General features: G+C 57.8%; 1 protein-coding gene across 1 annotated transcript in view; it reads left to right on the top strand.

The window, feature by feature from the left end:
• Window positions 1-18553, top strand: part of SPTB (spectrin beta, erythrocytic) — a 62131-nt gene extending 43578 nt beyond the window's left edge. Inside the window, exons 26-35 of the mRNA XM_023755813.1 lie at window positions 1019-1263; window positions 2720-2858; window positions 3266-3350; window positions 4745-4941; window positions 5230-5279; window positions 5917-5995; window positions 15452-15711; window positions 17797-17970; window positions 18210-18252; window positions 18386-18553. Coding sequence (XP_023611581.1) covers window positions 1019-1263; window positions 2720-2858; window positions 3266-3350; window positions 4745-4941; window positions 5230-5279; window positions 5917-5995; window positions 15452-15711; window positions 17797-17970; window positions 18210-18252; window positions 18386-18553 — 1440 coding nt within the window. The remainder of the gene's footprint in view (window positions 1-1018; window positions 1264-2719; window positions 2859-3265; window positions 3351-4744; window positions 4942-5229; window positions 5280-5916; window positions 5996-15451; window positions 15712-17796; window positions 17971-18209; window positions 18253-18385) is intronic.
• The last annotated feature ends 1955 nt before the right edge of the window (window positions 18554-20508 follow it).

The raw sequence follows: 20508 nt of genomic DNA, 5'->3' as shown, positions 1-20508 counted from the left end.
GGGCGCTTGTTCTACATTATACGTGGGTTGTCTGGGTCCCCAGAGCCACCCTCTGAGGATGGTATGCTGCTCCCTGCATTTTATAGATGAGGACCAGGCTTAGCGAGGGCAGGCGCGGTGCCGGAACATGCAATTCGCAGTGGAGCCAGGATGCAGACCCTGCAGTCTGACTACAGACTGCCCTCGGCCCTGGGCTGTTCGGCCTTTCCACATGGGACCTGGAGGAGCCCCCAAATCTGTCTAGACCCCCCCCTCCTCCCATCAATGGGCTACTCCCTGAGGCACTGCCAAGGTCTGTGGGTTCTATAGAGTTCAGTGCGATAGAACGTGCAGGGCGAGGGCCCGGCTGTTGGGCACTTGCTGGGCCTCCTGTGGCAGGAGAGATGGGCTGCTGTGCAGTCCTGCACCGACCCAGCAGGCTCAGGCCCCTGGTTCACCCAGAGCGGGGCGTCCTAGGCGTTTGTCCTCCAGCTGGAGGGGCGCCGGAGCCCCTGAGGCAGGTAGATGAGGCTGCACTGCCCGGCCGGCCTCGCACTGGGGTCTGGTGAGGCAGCGTGCAGGTTGTGAACAGGGACATGGGAGCTCACCCCCACCCCCAGCTGCCCTGTCTGCTCCTGTGAGTGACTCAGGCCCATCACTTAGCCCCTCCCCCCCGTACCTCAGTTTCCTCGTCTCCAGAACAGGGATGACAGGCCTGTTCCCTAGTCCTCTTTCATGGGGCTGTTGTAAAAATGAAGGGAGCAATAAATTAAAGTGTTTAGAAGCTCCTGGCACATAGTTATTCTTATGATCATATCTCTGAGGAAATCAAAGGGCATAGAGGCCCTCTCGCTCCCCTTGGATGAGGAGCACCCGTGGGGGGTGGGAGGGGCATTGCCTCAGCAGAGGTGCCAAAGCAAGAGCTGCTCCTGCACCCAGTGGGTGCTGCCTCCCAGCGGCGCCTGGGGTGGGGGGAGGCAGGAAGGAGGCAGGGGATGCATCTTTCTGGGGGACAATGTCCAGGTTTGCCCGATCGCAGGTACAGCAGTTCCAGGACGTGGCCACCCGCCTGCAGATGGCGTACGCTGGGGAAAAGGCGGACGCCATCCAGGACAAGGAGCGCGAGGTGTCTGCTGCGTGGCAGGCGCTGCTCGATGCCTGTGCCGGGCGCCGCACCCAGCTGGTGGACACGGCGGACAAGTTCCGCTTCTTCAGCATGGCCCGCGACCTGCTCTCCTGGATGGAGAGCATCATCCGGCAGATTGAGACGCAGGAGAGGCCCAGGTGAGGGGGCGTCCTCAAGGCAGCCCGCTCCGGGCTTTGTTGTCTCAGAGGCTGGCAGCCGGGGAGCTGCACTGAGGCTCTGCCCTGGAGACACAGCGATGTCCTGGGAGGGACAGTCCTTCCCTGGGAGGGACATGCTGCCCTGGGAGGGACAGTGATGCCCTGGGAGGGACAGTCCTGCCCTGGGAGGGACATGCTGCCCTGGGAGGGACAGTGATGTCCTGGGAGGGACAGTCCTGCCCTGGGAGGGACAGTCCTGCCCTGTGGGTGCATAGGAGCCCCAGGCACCCCTAGGGCTGCGTCCAGGCTGAAACTGAGGGGGGCTTCCGCTGGGAGGACCAGCCATTTCTGAGGAAAGGGAGCCCTGAGTGTGGCATGAAAGGCATCTGTTAGTGAGGTTCTACGCGAAGCAGTGAGAATACGGGGTTCACTATTCCTTCTTCCCGGCACTGGGTTGTGGGGGCCATGCCCCTAAATCTCAGGAAGGAGCTCATTGCTGTGGGAGGTGGGACAGGCGCTTGGGCAGCGAGAGCTCAGCGGGGCCGGGCTCTGGGTCACGGCACAGTCATTTCTGGCCAGGTCTGCCCCTCTGGTGCTGGTCCTGATGGTCAAGCTTTAATATTTAACATCTTTATTGAGATACAATTCACATACCATGCAATTCCATATTTAAAGGATACCATTCAGTGGTTTTTCATATATTCAGTTGTACGCCCATTGCAATATAAGTTTATTTATTTATTTCTAAATACTTTTTTATTGATTTCAGAGAGAGGAAGAAGGGAGAAAGAGATAGAAACATCAATGATGAGAGAGAATCATTGATCGGCTGCCTCCTGCACACCCCCTAATAGGGATCAGAGCCCACAACCCCGGGCATGTGCCCTTGACCAGAATCGAACCTGAGACCCTTCAAGTCCACAGGCCGATGCTCTATCCACTGAGCCAAACCAGCCAGGGCATAAGTTTAGATTTTCATCATCCCAAAAAGAAACCATGTGCCCCCAGCCGTCATCACTCCCCATCCCCCCATTTGAGCCCCTGGCAGCCACTAACCTGTTTTCTGTCTCTGGACTTTTTTCATGAACAGAATTATATAATTTGTGGTCTTTCCTGCCTGGCTGCTGTCACTGAGCACACTGTTCAGGATGGCTTCGTGGTAGCCTGCATCAGAGCTTCCTACCTTGTTATTGTCAAATAGCACCCCCAGGCTTCCTCCAGGGGCCCTGCAGCCCCGCCCCGGCCCTGGCCACTGGCCAGTGGAAGACACCAGGGCATCAGTCAGCACCAGTGTTCCTGTCGGGGGAGGAGGGTGGGCTCAGACCCCAGGCAGGTGAGGGTGGCCCCTCTGAGCAGGACTTGGCATCAGGCTGACCGGAGTCACCACATTCTCTCCCTCGACTCTCTCCTCCCTGCCCTGTCTCTCTCTCCCCCCCCCCCCCGCCCCGCCCCCCAGGGACGTCTCCTCAGTGGAACTGCTCATGAAGTATCACCAGGGCATCAGGGCGGAGATCGAAACCCGGAGCAAGAACTTCAACGCCTGCCTGGAGCTTGGCGAGTCCCTGCTGCAGCGGGAGCACCAGGCCTCCGAGGAGGTGAGGGGACAGGGGGACAGCCAGCCTTCTCCGTCCTTGCCCCCACTCTCGCTGGACCAGACAGCTTCCTGGGGGGCTCATCTTCCTTTCCTCCCTGGAGCACTGGTGAGGAGAGCCCACCACACCCACTCAGGGGCTGGCTGCTTGGTAGAGAGAGCAGGTTAATAACCCACCTGTCGCCGACATGTGTGCAGGCTTTGCAGTTGGCAACACCCACTTCCTAGGTGAGGTGCCTCAGAGAGGTTAAGTAACTTGCCCAGGGCTGCACAGCTAGCAAGTGGCTGGGCCAAGACTCGAAGCCAGGTCTGTGTGACCAAGCCCGGCGGTCTCTGCAGGATCTCTGTGCACCGACTCACCCAGGGGGCAGGGTTACCGAAGCCTGAGCTGTTCTCTCTCCCTCCCCGCAGATCAGGGAGAAACTGCAGCAGGTGATGTCCAGGAGGAAAGAGATGAATGAGAAGTGGGAGGCCCGCTGGGAGCGGCTCAGCATGTGTGAGTGCTGCCCGGGGAGCCAGGGGACCTGGAGGGGAGGGGCCAGGCCTGCTGGGCGGGGCAGGAGGGTGATGTCACCACTGCTGAGAGCAGCACCCCCCACACAACACACTCATCCTCAAAGCTCCATTGCCCAGGCCTCTGGGAGCCGCTCAGAGGGCCACGCTGCTGGAGCCAGCAGCTGGGATCCTTAGAGAGTTTAAATAACTGGCCCTAGTGCAGTGATGGCGAACCTTTTGAGCTCGGCGTGTCAGCATTTTGAAAAACCCTAACCTAACTCTGGTGCTGTGTCACATATAGAAATTTTTTGATATTTGCAACCATAGTAAAACAAAGATTTATATTTTTGATATTTATTTTATATAGTTAAATGCCATTTAACAAAGAAAAATCAACCAAAAAAATGAGTTCGCGTGTCACCTCTGACACGCGTGTCATAGGTTCGCCATCACTGCCCGAGTGCATCCCAGATGTTTGATCTGAGGCGTGTTGGGCACAGAAGGAACTGTGGAGACTAGGAAGGTGGAGAAATCCCGCCACTCAGGCGGGTGCCACGAGCCAGGAAGCCCTGGATGGGTCCCCTGGCTCTTCATGCACGATTCTGTGGGACAGCCGAGGGCTGGGGAGAGGCTGTTCAGGGCAGAACACAGCTCCTCAAAGGGAGATGTCTAGACTACATCTTGTTTTCACAATGGAGTTTGTTCTCACTGATGGGTTTTTTGTTTTTTGCTTTTTGGGTTTTTTTTGTTTTGTTTTTTTGCACACCAACAATGCTATTTTATTTTATTTTTTAAATATGTATATTTTTTTACTGATTTGAGAGAGAGGAGGGAGAGGGAGAGAGAAACATCAATGAAGAGAGAGAATCATGGATCGGCTGCCTCCTGCAGGCCCCACGCTGGGGATCAAGCCCGCAACCGGGCATGTGCCCTGACCGGGAGTCGAACCGTGACCTCCTGGCTCATAGGTCGATGCTCAGCCCCTGAGCCACGCCGGCCGGGCTCAATAACTTTTCTTTACAGCAGTAACGCCCAATCTATATATATAAAAGCCAAAGCAAACGGCCAACTGGCCAGTAGCTATGACACGCACTGACCCCCAGAGGGCAGATGCTCAACGCAGGAGCTGTGAGCTGCTGTCACTTGGCAGCGGCGGTTCTCACTGGTGGGTTTTTAAAGCATCACTACTGATGGAAGCGAGGTAGGGGCCTGGCGTGGGGAGGAGTGGTCTCGGGAGAAGGTCATCCCTGCACAGGGTGTCCGTAGTCACGGGCACGCGTGCGGGCCTCATGCCTGACTGCCAACTCTGTGTGGGTCCCCGAGTCCCCGGGAGCGGCCGCTGGTGCTGACGGCCCCCTGGGCCCTGTGGGGCCTGTGTCTCGCTCTCCGTGGCAGTGCTGGAAGTGTGCCAGTTCTCTCGGGACGCCTCCGTGGCTGAGGCGTGGCTGATCGCCCAGGAGCCCTACCTGGCCAGCCGGGACTTCGGGCACACGGTGGACAGTGTGGAGAAGCTCATCAAGAGGCACGAGGCGTTCGAGAAGTCCACGGCCAGCTGGGCAGAGCGCTTCGCGGCCCTGGAGAAGCCCACCACGGTGAGCCGGGCTGGGTGTGGGCGGCCACGCCTGGAGGGTGTCTCAGGTCAAGAGCTCTTAGCTGTTGTTGGACACTAAGGACAGGGTGAAAGGCTGGCAAGGCAGGGAGTGGGAAGGAAGCAGGGGTGGAAGAGAGGACTGACTTTTGAACCCGAAGACAAGAGGGGGTAACCCAGAAGGAACATATGCCGGGGTGTGGTGGGTACAGGGAGCCCATTAGAGAAAGGGGTCTGAGAGTAGTCTCCCCTCCTTGGCTTCTCTGACCCCCTTGGCCTTTTCCTCCCCCAGCTTGAGCTGAAAGAACGCCAGATCCCAGAGCCCCCCGTGGAGGAGACTGGGTAAGTATGGGGAGGGCTGGGTGGTGGGCTTCGCTAGAGCACTATGTGAGGGGGAGGAGGAGGGAGAGTATTTTTAATCAGAAACAGCCCCCTGATCTTTTTTTAATGTATTTTAATTCATTTCAGAGAGGAAGGGAGAGGGTGAGAGAGATAGAAACATCAATGATAAGAGAGAATCATTGAAAGGCTGCCTCTTGCACGCCCCACACTGGGGATCGAGCCCACAATCCAGGCATGTACCCTGACCTTGAATTGAACTGTGACCTCCTGGTTCATAATTTGATGCTCAACCACTGAGCTATATCAGCTGGGCCCCCCTGAGGTTTAAAAACACACCTGTGACCTCTCACACGTGGGCCACTAGTTAGAGAAATCGGGAGTGTCGAGCTTGAGGGCAGAGAGGAGCTGTGGCTAACCCCAAGTCAGGGGTGGCTGGAGACCTGCTGCAGGCAGAGCCGGTGGGAGCAGGGAGTTAAGGCAGATGAAGCAGCAACTTGCTAAGCACCTGCAGGCTTCCAGGAGGCCTGGGTGGGGAGGTACTTGGCATGAGCTCCGGGAGGAGGGCCGGAGAGCCAGGCCTGGGGTAGGCGCTGGCCTCAGAGGTGCTTGTTTCTGAAGAGGGGCTGTGTCTTCGTAGGCCTCAAGAGGAGGAAGGCGAGACAGCAGGGGAGGGTCCCCGAGGTCCCCATCGAGCGGCCACGGAGAGAACGTCCCCGGTCAGTTTCCTGTCCCACTTGTCTAGTTCCTGGGAGTCGTTGCTGCCAGAACCTGCTCACCCCTACTAGGCTCGGCCGGGGCCGGGGCCGGGGCGGAAGTCGAGGGCAGGCACGGCCACCGCACCCCCAGACTCCTCCTTCAGACCAGTCTGCATTTCCACTTAGGTTTTCTCAATTCCTAGACTGACTCCCCTCCTCCCCTCGACCCAGAAGAAACTGACATGTGAGCCCACTGACATGACTCCATTAGTTTGGTTTTACCTAGTCTAATAAATTTTCTTGTATAAATACATCACCATCTACAGCAGGGGAAACAGTGTATACAGGGATGACTCATTTCCATACACCGTCCTTTTTCCCTCTCACTCCATCCTTAACACAGTGTCTCACCACACACATACACACACATACACAAATAGACAGCCCAGGGGTGCCCGCCACAGCCACGCATTTCAGGGCGCCCGCCCCTCTAGCAGTCCCCTCCCTCCCCAGGCACAGCCCCCTGCCCCATTGCACCTTCCTGGTCTGAGGCCTGTTGGTCAATGAGTTTGGATGTGGAGCTGGTTCTGGGGCAGGAACAGACTTGAAGGAGCCCTGTGAGCATGGGGAGAGCCCCAGGGCTTCTGGGTCACAGGGCCAGTCCCCCCACTTGTGGAAAAGGAGCGTGTGTGGCTGAGGGGAGGAGCGGGAGGGGACTAAGACACACCAGCTGCCAGTCGCCTGGGCATATGGCTCAGGACCTTGCCTGGAAGAGGTCCCTTAGCTAAAAGGACCCAGGGGGTCGGTGCAGGAGGCCTGTGAGTCTGTAACCCAGGTTTGGGGAAAACGCCCTGGGGAGCGGCTGAGAAGAAAGCAAAACCTCAGCATGTGCCTTGCATGGCTTCTCTCTGCATGAACCCCCGCCTCTACAGGTGCCCCGGTGAGCTTGCCTGAACCTTTGGGGGTTTAGGGAAATTGGTATTCTAGGTGAAAATTTCTGGCACACCAACCACCCCAGAACAAAATGCACACACAGTGATTATTTCCTGTGCAGAATCCCTGTCAGGTCCAGACTTCAGCCCTTCAGCACACACTTCTGTCACACTCACACACACACACACACACACACACACAGCCCCCTCTCTGCCTCCAGCCTGGTGGGAGGCCTCTCTTCCTGAGCTGCACCAGCCCTTTGTGTCCAGCAGAGGGCACTGCTGGGCTCCCGCTGCCGGGTCTCTCCCAGAAGTTCCCTCTCAAGCTCCCATCGCGGCCTGTGGGGGTCTCCGGTGGACTGCGCCCCAGCCCCTTTCTCCCAGTGACAGCCCCCGCCGGAAGGAGCGCAAACGCTGGGGGCTGGCACGGACTGTGGACACGGGCTGGGGCTGCCCCCGCCTCCACCTCCTGCACCACCCGCGCTTCGGCTGTGCATCCCCTGTGTCTGTGTGCAGTGGTGTCCCGGGTCTGCGGGCTCCTTGTGACCTCCTGAATGACTCCACCCATTGTCTGTGTCACGTACGTCTGTGCAAATGTAATTACATGTGTGTCAGCCGCCTCCATCCAGCATCGGGAGGTCATTGGGTTCGGGGGAATAAAACCTGCTTGGACCTGAGTCTCTCTGGAAGGAAGAGTGGGCCCACCCTTGAGACCCTCTCAGAGAGCCCGCCCTCCAGCCGGGAAAACGGGCCTGTGCCCAGCACCAGGAAGAAACCATTGGCGACTCCGTAAAAGCCAGGCCCGAGGCCTCCTGGGAACACTTCCTGCTGCCGTCCTGTCTCAGCCTGCGTTGAGTTTTCATGAGGATCCACGAAACTCCGAGGGAGGTGTGCTCCCCCATTGGTCTCTGATACGAGAAGAAAACCTAACGGGTCTCACGCTGGCTGGGAGCCCTTTGCCGACACGAAGGCCTCTCCCAGGAAGGCCGGCTGTCTGCTGGGCCTTCTCTCGGTGGGCCTGGGCGCGGTGGCTGGCTGCTGTCCCGTGTGTGTGGTCTGGTGTCGGTGCCCTATAGAATAGACCCACGCGTGTCGCTTCCTGTGAGACCCATCACTGGTGCATGCGGCTTCCTGCTTGGGGGAACAGACGGGAGCGGACCAGGCACCTGAGCCCGTCTAGACTGCTGCACACCACACGCGGCCACCCTGCCGGCCCCACCCGACCCTCCCCTTCCCTCCCCTTCCTGTGTGCACACACACGCATGTACACGCAGGCACCGAGTGCCATTCCCTGCATCACCTTCCTCGCCCCTCACCTTTCCCCATTAGAGCATATTCTGGTAAAAACGGATTCATTCATAAGGTAAGTAGATAAGTGTGTGTGAGGCCAAGCAGAAGAAGCAGGTATGACAACAGGCCAACTCCGGGGTGGAGGTCAGGATGCTGGGCTCTCGCCCCAAGTTCTTCGGGAACTTTCCGGCATGATTTAGACAAGCCACCTTGTCTTCCCGGGGCTCCTCGCCCTTATAAAGCCCTCCGCAGGATTACAGAGAGTCCAGAACGTTCCCGAGTGTCATCAGTGTGCTGAATAAAGGGAGGGGCGGGAGAGTGGTTTTCCCCACTGGCCTGCCTCCTCCGGAGCTAGGGAACCTGGTTCGTGTTTGTCAGGTGCTGCTGGGTGTGAGGCTGGAGATGGGAAGGACGAGGCAGAGGGCTGCGGTGTTTGCCTCTGTCCCTGTTTCGGGAAGAGGCAGGGCTGGAACTCAGTTCCTGACACGGCCAGTGCCTTTGCCTCCCTCCTGGGTGCTAGAGGGGGGCCCTTCCTCTCTGTGCCTGGGGCGCACTCACCCCAATACCCTCACCTTACATGTTTCCCTTGCACCTGCGTGTGGCCCTGGGAAGGGCTGGGGTCCTGCTAAGGTCCTCATCTCCCGGGCTCTGGGGCCTCGGAATCCTCCTTGACATCCGGGTGAGATGCTGACGTTGAGATGTTGCGTTGGTTTCACGGGACAGAAGCGATATTGCAGAGAAATCCGAGTTACTCCAGGCCCCGGCCCCAGCCAGCAGCCCTGGATGTCTCCTGGCTGCGCCCTGGACTTGTTCCTCGCCTGGTGGGAAGGGGGCTGCTCTGGGATCTCCCAGCCGGGCTGCTGCGACAGGTCACATGCCTGAAAGGTGCTCCTAGGGGCTGTGACAAGAAACAGTGTGTCCTCGCGGTTCATGGTTTGGGACAGTCAGGCCTGTCTGCCTCAGGCCTGGACAGATGCGGTCTGTGGTTCAGGACTCGAGGGCGCCAGGCCCGCAGGAGAGTAGCTGCCTGGTGCGAGTCATTACCAGGCCCCACAGGAGGTAGTCACAGAAAACCCCCTCCCCCAAGCACTCAGACGGCACTCTCACCGGGACCCCAGGCTGCCTGCAGCTGGCTTCCCGAGGAGTGGGATGAGCATGGGCATTGAGACTAGGACCCTGGCTCTCCTCCTGTGATCGCTGTGGCTTCAGAAGAGTAGCCAGCACGAGAATGCGAGCGCCGGTGCCCGGGGCTGGATGGGCACTGGGTTGCAGCCCTCCCCACACTTCTGGGAGACAGGACACCTTTCAGCCAGTGCCTGGCTGGCTCCAGCGGCTGCCACCCCCTTGGCAACCTGTGCAACTCCCCCAGGCAGCCTGGCGCTTTCATCAGCAGCCAGAGCCCAGGCTCTGACGTCCTTGGATGGGAGGGATGTGGGTGTGGAGGCAGCAGCTGTTTCTTCTTGCCTGAGCAAGCTTCCCCATCCCTCCTCCCCTCCCCCTGCGAGGCCCAACTGAGCTGCTGCTTCGAGTTTTGCAGTGAATGCAAATCTTGTGTTTGCTCATAATGAGCAGACCGGCCTGGAAAGAACCCCGTTTCCCCTAAACTTGGGCGTGTCCTTGCCTCCCCAGGATGCCTGAGTCAGCGAGGCAGGGGTGTGTCTGCCTGCTCTCTGGCCCCGGGCCCTGCTACTCCAGGCTCCCCAGAGAAGCTGGCTCTGGGCTCTTGCTGGACAGCTGCTCACCGCTGGGTGTGCCCAGCTTTTGTGCTGTGTTCAGACGGGATCTTTCTGGCCACACTGTTCCAAAGGCCCCTCCCGAGTTCTTTCTTCCAAGCTGTGTCTCAGAGCATCCCAGATACTGGTGGGCTCTGGGCGGCCTCAGCTCAGAGTCAGGTTGGAAGCTGCCCGCTCGACAGTGGGTGGTGGAGCTGGATGGGCGAGTCATCTGTTTAGTCTTTTTTTTTTTTTTTCTGGACCTCAGTTACCGATGAGAACGACGACGGTTGTAGTTCTCACTCATTGTTTAGTCTTTCTAATGCTGACCCAGCAAGCCCTGCTCTCCAGGGCAGGGCCCGAAGAGCCCACACCCCGGTGGGAATGATGAAGACAGCTCCCCAGGAAGCCTCGTTCTCCTCTGGCCCAGATGCCGCCAGTGGGCCAGGTCTCCCCCCACCACCCCACATCCGTCCAAGGGGACCCTGCACACTCCCCTCTCCATCGCCCTCACTTTACCTGGGGGCCTTCTGCTCTCGTTCCCTCCTGTTGTCTTCCCTGGACCCCCACTTGGCATCTCAGACAACTGGCCCCAAAAGCACATGTTGATCCACTTTGCTCCCCCCCCCCACTTCTCATGGGAGCCCCTCACCATTCCCACCACCAACCGGGGGACCCTCACCGCCTGGCCCAGCCTCCGCTCCTCACCCTCTTCCCCTATTCAACAACTTCTTTCTCTTTAGACTTTTGTCTCTGATCACTCTAAGTGGCCATCTCTTCATCTCTGACTGCTCTCAACTCAACAGACCATCCCTTTTTCTTTCCTTGTGAACAACTGTCTTGTGGACAGCCTTCCCAGCCTGCCTGCCAACAGCCCCTCACCCAGAGGAGAGCCTCGATGTCAGGTGCCGGTGGAGGGTAAAACTCAGGTGTAAGTGGCCAGCTCCCTCCCCCCACACACACACCTGCAGTTCCCCAGGGCTATGTGGTTGCCTACCGCATCAGTAATAAGTCCTGTCTGGCTCCAAGCCCCGCTTCTGGCCCCTTCCAGTGTGGTTCTGATGTGATCCGCTGCCTCAGCTGGCCAGCCACGTATCTTACAGAACCGAGCTGCCCATGTGGGCTGTGACCCATCAGACAGGTACTTCCCTCTAGCAATAGTACACCCCCCTCCCCCGCAGCAGATCTGCATCTCAACCTTCCGCTCACTAGATGTGAGGCTATGGACAAGTTATTCATTCCCCACCCCAGGCCTGGTTCCCTCCTCTGAAATCGGTGTGGTGAGGATACCTGCCTTGCAGAGAGGGTGTGAGGATGGGAAGAGAGAGTACAGGTAGAACATCTGGCATCTGGTAGGTGATTTGTTAAGTCTTCATTTTTTTCCTCCATCCCTCACTGTAGCCTTTCATCTCTTTTTTTTAAAAAATATATTTTATTGATTTTTTACAGAGAGGAAGGGATAGGGATAGAGAGTTAGAAACATCGATGAGAGAGAAACATCAATCAGCTGCCTCCTGCACACCTCCCACTGGGTATATGCCCGCAACCAAGGTACATGCCCTTGACTGGAATCGAACCTGGGACCCTTGAGTCTGCAGGCCGATGCTCTATCCACTGAGCCAAACCAGTTAGGGCAGCCTTTCATCTCTTAAAAGAAACTCCCTCCCTATGAATTCTAACATCCATTGCCTAAGCCCTCCCGAACCTTCCCGAGTGCCCCTCCCTCGAGGCCCACTTCACACACACTCTGAGCCCAGTCCTTGCGGTGACATAGGCAGGACCATCGGCCAGCTAAGGTGGAGCATTCGCTTTCTGCGACGCACCCTTATGCCCTGGCCCTCGCTTATCAGCATCTCCTCGAGAGAGAAGCTCCTCACTTGTGTTTCTTTTCTTGTTAGTGTACCTGGGTTCACTGAACATCTTCTAGAACCTCCAAAATTTCCTGTGTTCACAAACCAGGGAGCTAGAGTAGTCTGTGTGCTGTCCTGCCACCTGCTGGCTGAGCCTGGAAGGACACCTTCAACTCTTGAGAAGAAATGTGCCCATAACCTCCCTTTCTTGAACCTCCTTTGTGGAGGAGACTCTCAACCCTCTGCCTGCACCCCCGCCAAGCCAGCTTCCTAGCAAGGCAGGACCCTAAAAAGTTGAGCTTACAAGATTCTGAGGTGGCCATCCCCCCCTCACCCACCTCCATCAGTGGCCGGGGCCTCTCCCTGTTTACGATCCTATAAAAGGCTCCTGTCTGTGCCCTTCTATCCCCTCGTGTCCCCCAACCAGCAGCCAATAGCAGATGTCCCCAGTCCTACCCTGGCATCATGACCCCAGCAGCCAGTGCACATGCCCGCCTCTCACACGTCTCCCCCACCCCTGCCCACCAGTCTCCAGAGAACCGGGCTCCATGCTGCAGGCAGCACCTCCCTTATTCCAGCCTCACCCCCAGGCCATTCTCCCTCATGCTCTCACTCCCGTGTATGGCCTAAGACTCACCAGCCACCCAGCCTGACCCCCAGAAACTCCAAGCAGCTGGCCCTTCCCCCTCCGTGTCCCCAGCTCCTCTGGGTGCCCTCTCTAGGCTGGGTACCGCTCAGCAGTGTAGGTCTAATCCGTGCACCCTCCCAATGGCCTGAGGGCTAGCGCAGCAGGCCTTCTGCCTATAGAATGGAGGACAGACGGGAACCAGACCACCTCATCTATGCAGGGCCTTTTGGCAGAACCTGCCTGTCTCTACAGCCAAGGAGCCCCCAGCTCTGGGCCCCGCTCCTCAGCCAGCACCCCCTTTTGGTGCTCTGCTGTCCTCAGACCCCTCCACCTATTGGGCAAGGCAGGATCTCCATGGCCTGGTTCCAGAAGCCGCAGTACTGTCACCACCTCCCCTCTTTCCCGGCTCCCTCTTATAAGATGGCACAAAGCATAGTCACCCCTGGAACCTGGGACAGGAAGGCCCATCTGCCCAAACCATGCCACCGTCTTTCTCAGCGGTGTCCCCTCCCCCAGCCCAGGGGAAGAGAAGCCATCAGCCCTGGGCCTTCTCCTCAGGCCTTGGCGGTGGGGACAGAGAGGACAGGGTGCACTTTAAATCTCTCCATGGGGACAGTCCAGAGCACTTAAGAAATCGTTGGAAACGCCCCTTTTCCAAAGCCAACCCATGACCCAGCCAGTTAACTTTTGATCACAGTGGCCTTGGCCTCTGGATGCCCCTGCCAGGGAATGGGCCAGGCGCCCGCTGGGAGGAAGCAGAGAGAGGTGGTTACGGTGGGAAGCAGTCCTGGGGAAATGCATCTTTATTTTCAGAGGACAGTTCCCAAAAGGAAGGAGAATGGAAGTGAAAGTGTGGGAAGAAAATGTGGGCTCACAGGCCTCCAGTAAGACCAGTCCCAGGAGGGGAAGGCTGGGCGAGGGTCAGGCATGGCTGTGAGGGTCTGCGGGCTCCCCACCGAGCGTCTGCCATGCCATTTTCCCGAGACCCCAGGGCAGGTGCGGGGAGGAGCAGTGCGGCCAGGTGGAAAGGGAAGGGATGAAAAGGCTTCACTCTGCAATACTGTCCACCTCCCAAACCTTACACCAGATCAGAGGGTTGGCCTGATGGGGTTCCCAGAAGGACCCCAAACCCAGGCTCCAGACCTACTCCTGCTACTCTTGCCTTTCCTCTGTGCTAGAGGACATCCAGGCTTTGGGCCTCCAGATCCTTGGGGGCAATGCTGGCTCATTGTGCTCTTGAAGATGCAAATTGTGCAAATGCATGAAAATGAGGGTGGCCTGGCCACAACTCTCAGGGGGTTCTAAGACAGCAAAGGATGAGAGCCCTATAGATGTGATAAAAACTCAGGTCCGTCCACTTCTGGAATGCACGCTCTTAATTGCCTCCCATACCTGTAAGCTGTGTGATCTTGGATAAGTCACTTAACCACTCTGAGCAAAGATTTTCTCATAAATTGAAGGTATTTGACTAGGGTAGTGGTTTTCGATCTTTTCCAGTCATGTTATCCTTTCTTTAAGTAAGATCTTAGTGGAACCCCAACTTATACCTGTTTATTGAACAGCCCTTGCTTTATGGAATAGAAACATGACCAGCTTCATCTCTCTTCCAAGCACTGCCTTTGAACATGGCCATTGAGCCTCCCTTTCCATTCCTTGGTGCCATCTCAGGCAGACCTTGGTCACTTTTCGTCTACCCAACCTATTTCAGTTTAAAGCTTCAATCCGGTGCCTAATCTGGTGCCCACATCCTCCCATCCTCCATCTCTCTCTTTCGTATTTGACCGAGTCTTTTGTAGGAGCCACAGTGGGGAGCAGGGGTCTGCTCTTCTGGGCCTTGCCTCATCTTCAGTGGTTGGAGTAAGGAGTAGAAAAGGGACCCATCTCATCACTGCCTCCTGGGGCAGCTCCTGGGCTGTCGATGCCCTTGGTCCTTCGGGTGTCCAGACGCGGCTGCGTGGGGGCCTTCAAGGCCGTCCCACCTGGCGCTGCAGGTCTCCACAGTCAGGCCTTTGAGACACGGTTCTGGCCGGATGGCTTTGAGCTGGGCTGCCTTCCTTGGTGCTCATTGGACATGTAGGAGAGCCACCCATCTGGCCTGCCAGCTTCTCCTGCAGCAGGCACAGGGCAGATCAGCAAGGCTTCTGCATAAGGAGGAGCCCAGCTGGGGAACGGGAGGGCTACTTCCCCTCTCATGGGCACCTGACACAGCGCGTGGCTCCCCTGGAGGCCCTTCACTCAGCGTGGGCAGCCGGGAGCACCCGCCCTCCACGGGGAGGTGAGGGAGGCAAAGCCAGTCCTCCCCCAGGGCAGGGACTCCTTACAGGCGACGGTCCGCCCTCCGACATTAGCATGCAGGAAAGGCTTGTGAAGGAAGCCCGATGCGCTGACCCCGCTCCAGGCTAACGCAGCAGCGTAAAGGCAGGGTCCGGGCCTCTTGCATTCGAGTTCTCAAGGTGAGTTTTACGTCAAAGGCATCCAGGCGTGGGAACCGCTGCCCCATCAAATGGCAGGAGCAGGGCCAACTAGGCCGGGTTGTCCCTTTTTAAGGGCGTGGGGGACACACAGGGCCTGGCGCCCTCACTTTGAGGTTTTAGACACAAGTGGAAGGTAACAGAAGAGTTCCCATTCAACATCTTGCGCACGTGTTTTTCAACCCTGCCTAACAGCAGCCCTTCATAGGAAACCTTGCCAGAGCCCACGTAGAACTCGGCTGGAGTTAGAGCACGTGACAGGGCAGGGTAGGGCCTGGGGCAGGTGGTGAGCCGGGCTTGGCCAGCAGGGTCGCAACCCCCCGGATGAGATAACCATGCGGGCCTTCGGCTCACTCTAAGAACCTCCTGTTGATGTCAGATTGGGGGTGGGAATGGAGCCAGAGACGTGGGCAGAAACTAGGGAAGCAGGCCAGCTGATACCCACAGCAGGTGCAGAGCCAGGGAGGGCCAGGAGGGGCACAGCAGAAGGGAACCGGGCTCCGGGGGGGGCCTGCTGGCTTCCCAGTTCTGCTGAGCAGCCGTCCCCGGGCAGAACCCCAGCAAGGTGTGCTCCCCCTATGTGCCCCTGAGCAGGGGGAAGAAGAGAGACAGTGGCCCCAGGACCTGCAGCCGCCACCCCCACCGGGGCCGCAGAAGGAAGGGCAGGAGGAGAAATCCGGCGGGGATGAGAGGCCCGCCACAGAGCCTCTCAAGGTCCTGGACACACCTCTGAGCGAGGGCGACGAGCCCATCACGCTGCCGGCCCAGCAGGACCACGGGCACAGCGTGCAGATGGAGGGCTACCTGGGCCGCAAGCACGACCTGGAGGGGCCCAACAAGAAGGCATCCAACAGGTGGGTGGCGAAGAGGCTGCGGTGGGAGGGGAGCCTGGGCAACATAGTTCTGTGCCTGGGCAACATAGTTCTGTGCTGGGGGAGAGGGTGCCCTCCACCTCCGGTTTGAGTGCTCCTGGGCGCCCCTCTGACACCTGGCAGCTCTGGTCCCAAGTTCAAATCCTGTGACCTTGTGCAAGTTACTCAGCCTAAGGTAGTTTCCCCCTTCGTAAGATGACGACGATAGCATGCCTCCTTGATGCGGAGACCAGGCCTGGAGCAGCGTAGAGACCACCAGTGCTGTTACTCTGATCCCAGGGCGGGGTAGGTCAGTCTTGGCACTGACAACATATCCTTGACCAAGTCCCACTTGTTACCCATCGGGGCTTGTTTCCCCGGCTATAATACAGGAGAGAGTGGGGTCGGCGTAGATGCAGCGACTCCATGACCTTGAAGAATTCCTTCAAAAGCTGTGTCCTTTCCTGACCTGGAGGCAGTCATGCCCTTGGGTTTGTTCTACCCAGAGATGCCTCTTTAAGGACTCTGGGCCTCCACCTTCAGGCCGCTGTCCAGGGTCCCAGGGACTCGGTGGCAAGGAGGTCGAAGCCAGCCATGTCCCAGGACCAGCTGGCAGCACACAGCCTGTCCTGGGGACGCCAAAGCTAATGCAAATTCCAGAAATGAATTTGGGGACTCCACTGCCTGAAGAGGTGTACTGCCTATGTGGAGAGTCCACCAGGAACTAGGAAAGTGGCATTTATTGAGCACCTACTGCGTACCAGGCATGATGTTAGGACTGATTGAATCTTCCTGACCGCCCTGTGATATTGAGGTTTCCATCTTCCAGATGGGAAAACAGAAGCTCAGATTAAACCATTTGTTCCAGGCAGGATTTTATTCCCAGACCCAGACCCTTCTTAGCAGCTGCCTTACTTGGGTTACAACTCAAAGGTGGTGCTGAGGGGCTGGAGGAGAGCCCCAAGCTGGGCGTCAGGAAGCTGGGCTCGGTGAACTGGCTCTGCAGCCAGCCTTGTACAGGTCACCTTCTCTCTCCGACCTGCCTGCCCTTCCTCCCTGCGTGCCCTACTAGTGTTCCACCTTCCTGCCCTCCAGGGGGAGGGAGGGAGAAGCAAGAATGAGGAGGTGAAGGAGGGGGAAGAAGGAAGAGGAGCTTAAGGTTTCTCAGAGTTCATCTCTGAAATGGCAACATGTTCCCCCTTTCTCATGGGGGAGCTCGGGTTAGCCCACGGCAGCTACAAGCTCGCTGCTGTCACCCAGCACACCAGCTTAGACGAGCCTTGATTTGCACAAATACGTTTCTTGTACAAGTGCTAGTACAGTTTGCTGGGCATATATCAACAAAACAAAAAGTAACAGCAAACAAAACAAAAAATAACAGCAACCACCAAACAAAACCCCGCTCTGAGCACGTCACGGCTCTGTACTGAGAACCCAGTGTGCTCGTGGACGGGGAGGTGCTGTGCAAAGTTACACTGCTGGTCTCAGACTCGACGATTCTACTAAAAACGTATCTCAAGGTAAGATCAACGTCATCGGCAAAGGTTTATGCACAAGAATGTTTACCCCCTGGTCCACCAATAAAGAGATTATTTATATACATGTGACGGGATATCATACAGCTATTCAAAATTACTTTCCAGAGATATTTAAGGATTTGAGGATGTCCTCATGATATAATGTTAAGCATAAATGCAGGACATAAAACTGGATATATAGTGTAATCCAATTTTAGCTATGGGGGGGGGCAAAAGTAGGTTTAGAGTTGTAATACAAATAAATAATACAATTAGTAAATAATGCAAGAATAAACTCTGTTGCATATACTCACAACTGTAAACCTACTTTTGTCCACCCGGGTATGTGAGTAGAAAAACATGTGAATAGAAAAAAAGACTAGAAATACATGAAATGTTAACAATAGGTAACTCTTGGCAATGAAATTACATGGAGATGACTTTTACTTCCAAGAAAATGTATTACTACTTATCAGGGCAAAAATGGTGTCGTCAAAACCAGGGGCAGCTCTAGGACCTGTCGAGCCGTGGACCAGGACGGGGGGTGACCTGGCCGTCTGCATCGTTGCAGGTCCTGGAACCACCTGTACTGTGTGCTCAGGAACAGCGAGCTGACCTTCTACAAGGACGCCAAGAACCTGGCCCTGGGGGTGCCCTACCACGGGGAGGAGCCCCTGGCCCTGAGGCATGCCATCTGCGAGATTGCTGCCAACTACAAGAAGAAGAAGCACGTCTTCAAACTGAGGTGAGGCCCCTCCTGTCCACCGCCCTCCCCTGGTGGTGTGACTGGCATGAGTGGCTGGACAGGGGCCTCTACATGGGACCAGCTCCATGCCTGAGTTGCCCCCACAGGGACTTTTCAAATCAAAAAGGCTGAGGGCCTAGATTCTTACCTCTCTCGGGTGCTGTGGCATCAGAGCCAGCCCTCTGCCCGGGCAGGGGCTCCAGAGGTGGCCCAGGACAGGAAACCCTTTGTCCTCCTAGGTTGAGCAATGGCAGCGAGTGGCTCTTCCATGGCAAGGACGAGGTAAGTGCAGGGCAGCCTAGCCCAGCCCCTGGGACACAGGGGCAGATGGAGAAGGCTCCCTCAGAAGGGGCAGTCCTAGGGCCTCCCTCCCGTCCTTTGGGGAGGTGTGAGGCCTGACCCTCCCGCCCTACAGGAGGAGATGCTGTCCTGGCTGCAGGGCGTGAGCACCGCCATCAACGAGTCCCAGAGTATCCGCGTCAAGGCCCAGAGCCTGCCCCTGCCCTCCATCACCGGCCCTGACACCAGCCTGGGCAAGAAAGACAAGGAAAAGAGATTCAGCTTCTTCCCCAAAAAGAAGTAGCCTCTTGCGGCGCCCCACAGGTGGGGCCGGGCTGCGGGTGCCGCAGTGCCTCCCTCGACGGCCCAGGACAGGCTGGGACGGTCCTCGGCCTTGACCTTGGCCACAGCCCTCCTCCCGCCCGGCTGCTCGCTGCCTGCTGCCCGCCTGCTCCGAGTGGCCGGGCGGGGCTCCCGGGCCCACGCTGCACTGCAATAGCTGCCTTCACCCGCCCGACGCCTGCTCCCCCACCATCTGCAGAGCGGCTCCAGGGACACAGGCTCCTGGCTTCGCCGGGCCTCGGGACCTGGGGGTAGGATACGGTTTCCCAGGCACACGCCCTCCTCCCACCCTATGTTGAGGATGCACCAGCCCCCAAGCCCCTACAAGCTAGAGCAGGAGGCTGATGGGTCCTCAGATGCTGCCCACTCCCAAAGCAGATCTTGCATGGGATCATCCCCCACTTGGTCCAAACCAGAGAAAGGGAAGAGGACACTGGGAATACCTGACCCACCCCGGGCACGAGGAAGGAGCCTCCAGGGAGGCCCACAGGAAAAGGGCTGCTGGGGCCTGAGGGACATGATGGCCCTGCTCCCCACTGGGCTTCCTCAGAGCTGGGACTCTCACCTCAGGGGCCACCACATCCCTTCCCCCCTCCAAGGTCTGTGGGTCCCAAGGGCAAGGGGCCTCCCGCTGCTTCCAGCACTCTTTGCTACCACCACAGGTGGCAGAAGGACCAGGAAGCTCTGCAGCGGTCCTTCTAGAGTCTAGAATCTAGACCTTCCGTTGAAGCCTAGGGCTAGCGCTCAGACCTGAGGGAGGTAGACACGTCCTGACACTGCCTAAGGCGCTGCCTCTCCGCGCTGGGACCCCTCCCAGTAGCAGCTGAACCAGCAATATCAACTCAGACGCAGGCCCACTTCGAGACAGTACAGTCCCCAGATACCAGATGGACAGCCCAGCACCTGGAGTCAGGCAGCCCAAAGCCAAATGCCCAATGTGTACTGTCTACAGCTGGTCCCACCCGAGGTTACCGGCTGACAGCCAGCCAAGTTCGTGTATGACCTACCGCCCTGGGATGGCAAACCTGGCCTCACCTGGGGGTTACCACCCTCACCACACAACCCATGGACAGCTGGACAAATGCTGGGGGCAGAGCCATGAAGGTGGGGCACCCCTTGCTCAGCTTCTCTGAAGGTCCTGGCCTTGGGTCTTGGGGGAGTCACATGGGTGAAGTTACCAAATGTCCCCCCACCCCCAAGCACAGCCAAAGGGGCCCTGTAACCTAGATGCACAGGGACGGCCTTCCTAGGCTGCCGAGGTTGACTTCCAGAGGGAAGGGGGCTGGGTACACAGCGATGTCCCTGCCGCTCTGCTCTTCGAAAGCAATGCAGCTCCAGCCCAGTGTCTTAACGGGCTCAGTCCCGCAGAGGGTGGAGCTGGTGGCAGTGCCCGTTTCCCCTGGGGAGACCATCAGAGGCCCTACGGCTGCCGCTGCTGTTTCCATCACCCTCCCCACAAGAAGGAGCCTTAGATTCCTCCGGCGGTGGGTGAGGCCAGGTAGAAACCCCGGGGATGGGCATCCGGCCTTCCCAGGAACACTTAGCCTGAGTCTTTCGGGACAGCTCTGCACACCTCGGGGATCAAGGCCACTACGTCGAGGTGAAGTTGACCTCAGCGGACAAGAACCGTGGGAGGGAGGTTCTCCGATGGAGCCTGACATCCCTGGATCAGGTGGTCCCACCCTGCAGCCAGGGCCTTCATCTGGCCTCTGTACACTTAACCCTGCAGCCCTCTTTGTGCCTACAGGGAGCGTAGTATAGACCACTCACTAGCCTCTTTCTACACCTGGGGAAACCGAGGCAGGAGGCAGTGAGGTACCTACACTCACCTGGCAAGAAAGGAGGCCTCTGGTACATCTGAGGGCGTGTCCTGCTCCAGGGCAGAGCGCGTTCCCTGCTGAAGAGCAGGTGGTGGCA

The sequence above is a fragment of the Myotis lucifugus genome, unplaced genomic scaffold (assembly GCF_000147115.1).
Source record: "Myotis lucifugus unplaced genomic scaffold, Myoluc2.0 scaffold_85, whole genome shotgun sequence".
Lineage (NCBI taxonomy): Eukaryota > Metazoa > Chordata > Mammalia > Chiroptera > Vespertilionidae > Myotis > Myotis lucifugus.
Note: the sequence above shows the minus strand (reverse complement) of the source record. Positions and strands in the feature narration are given on the sequence as shown.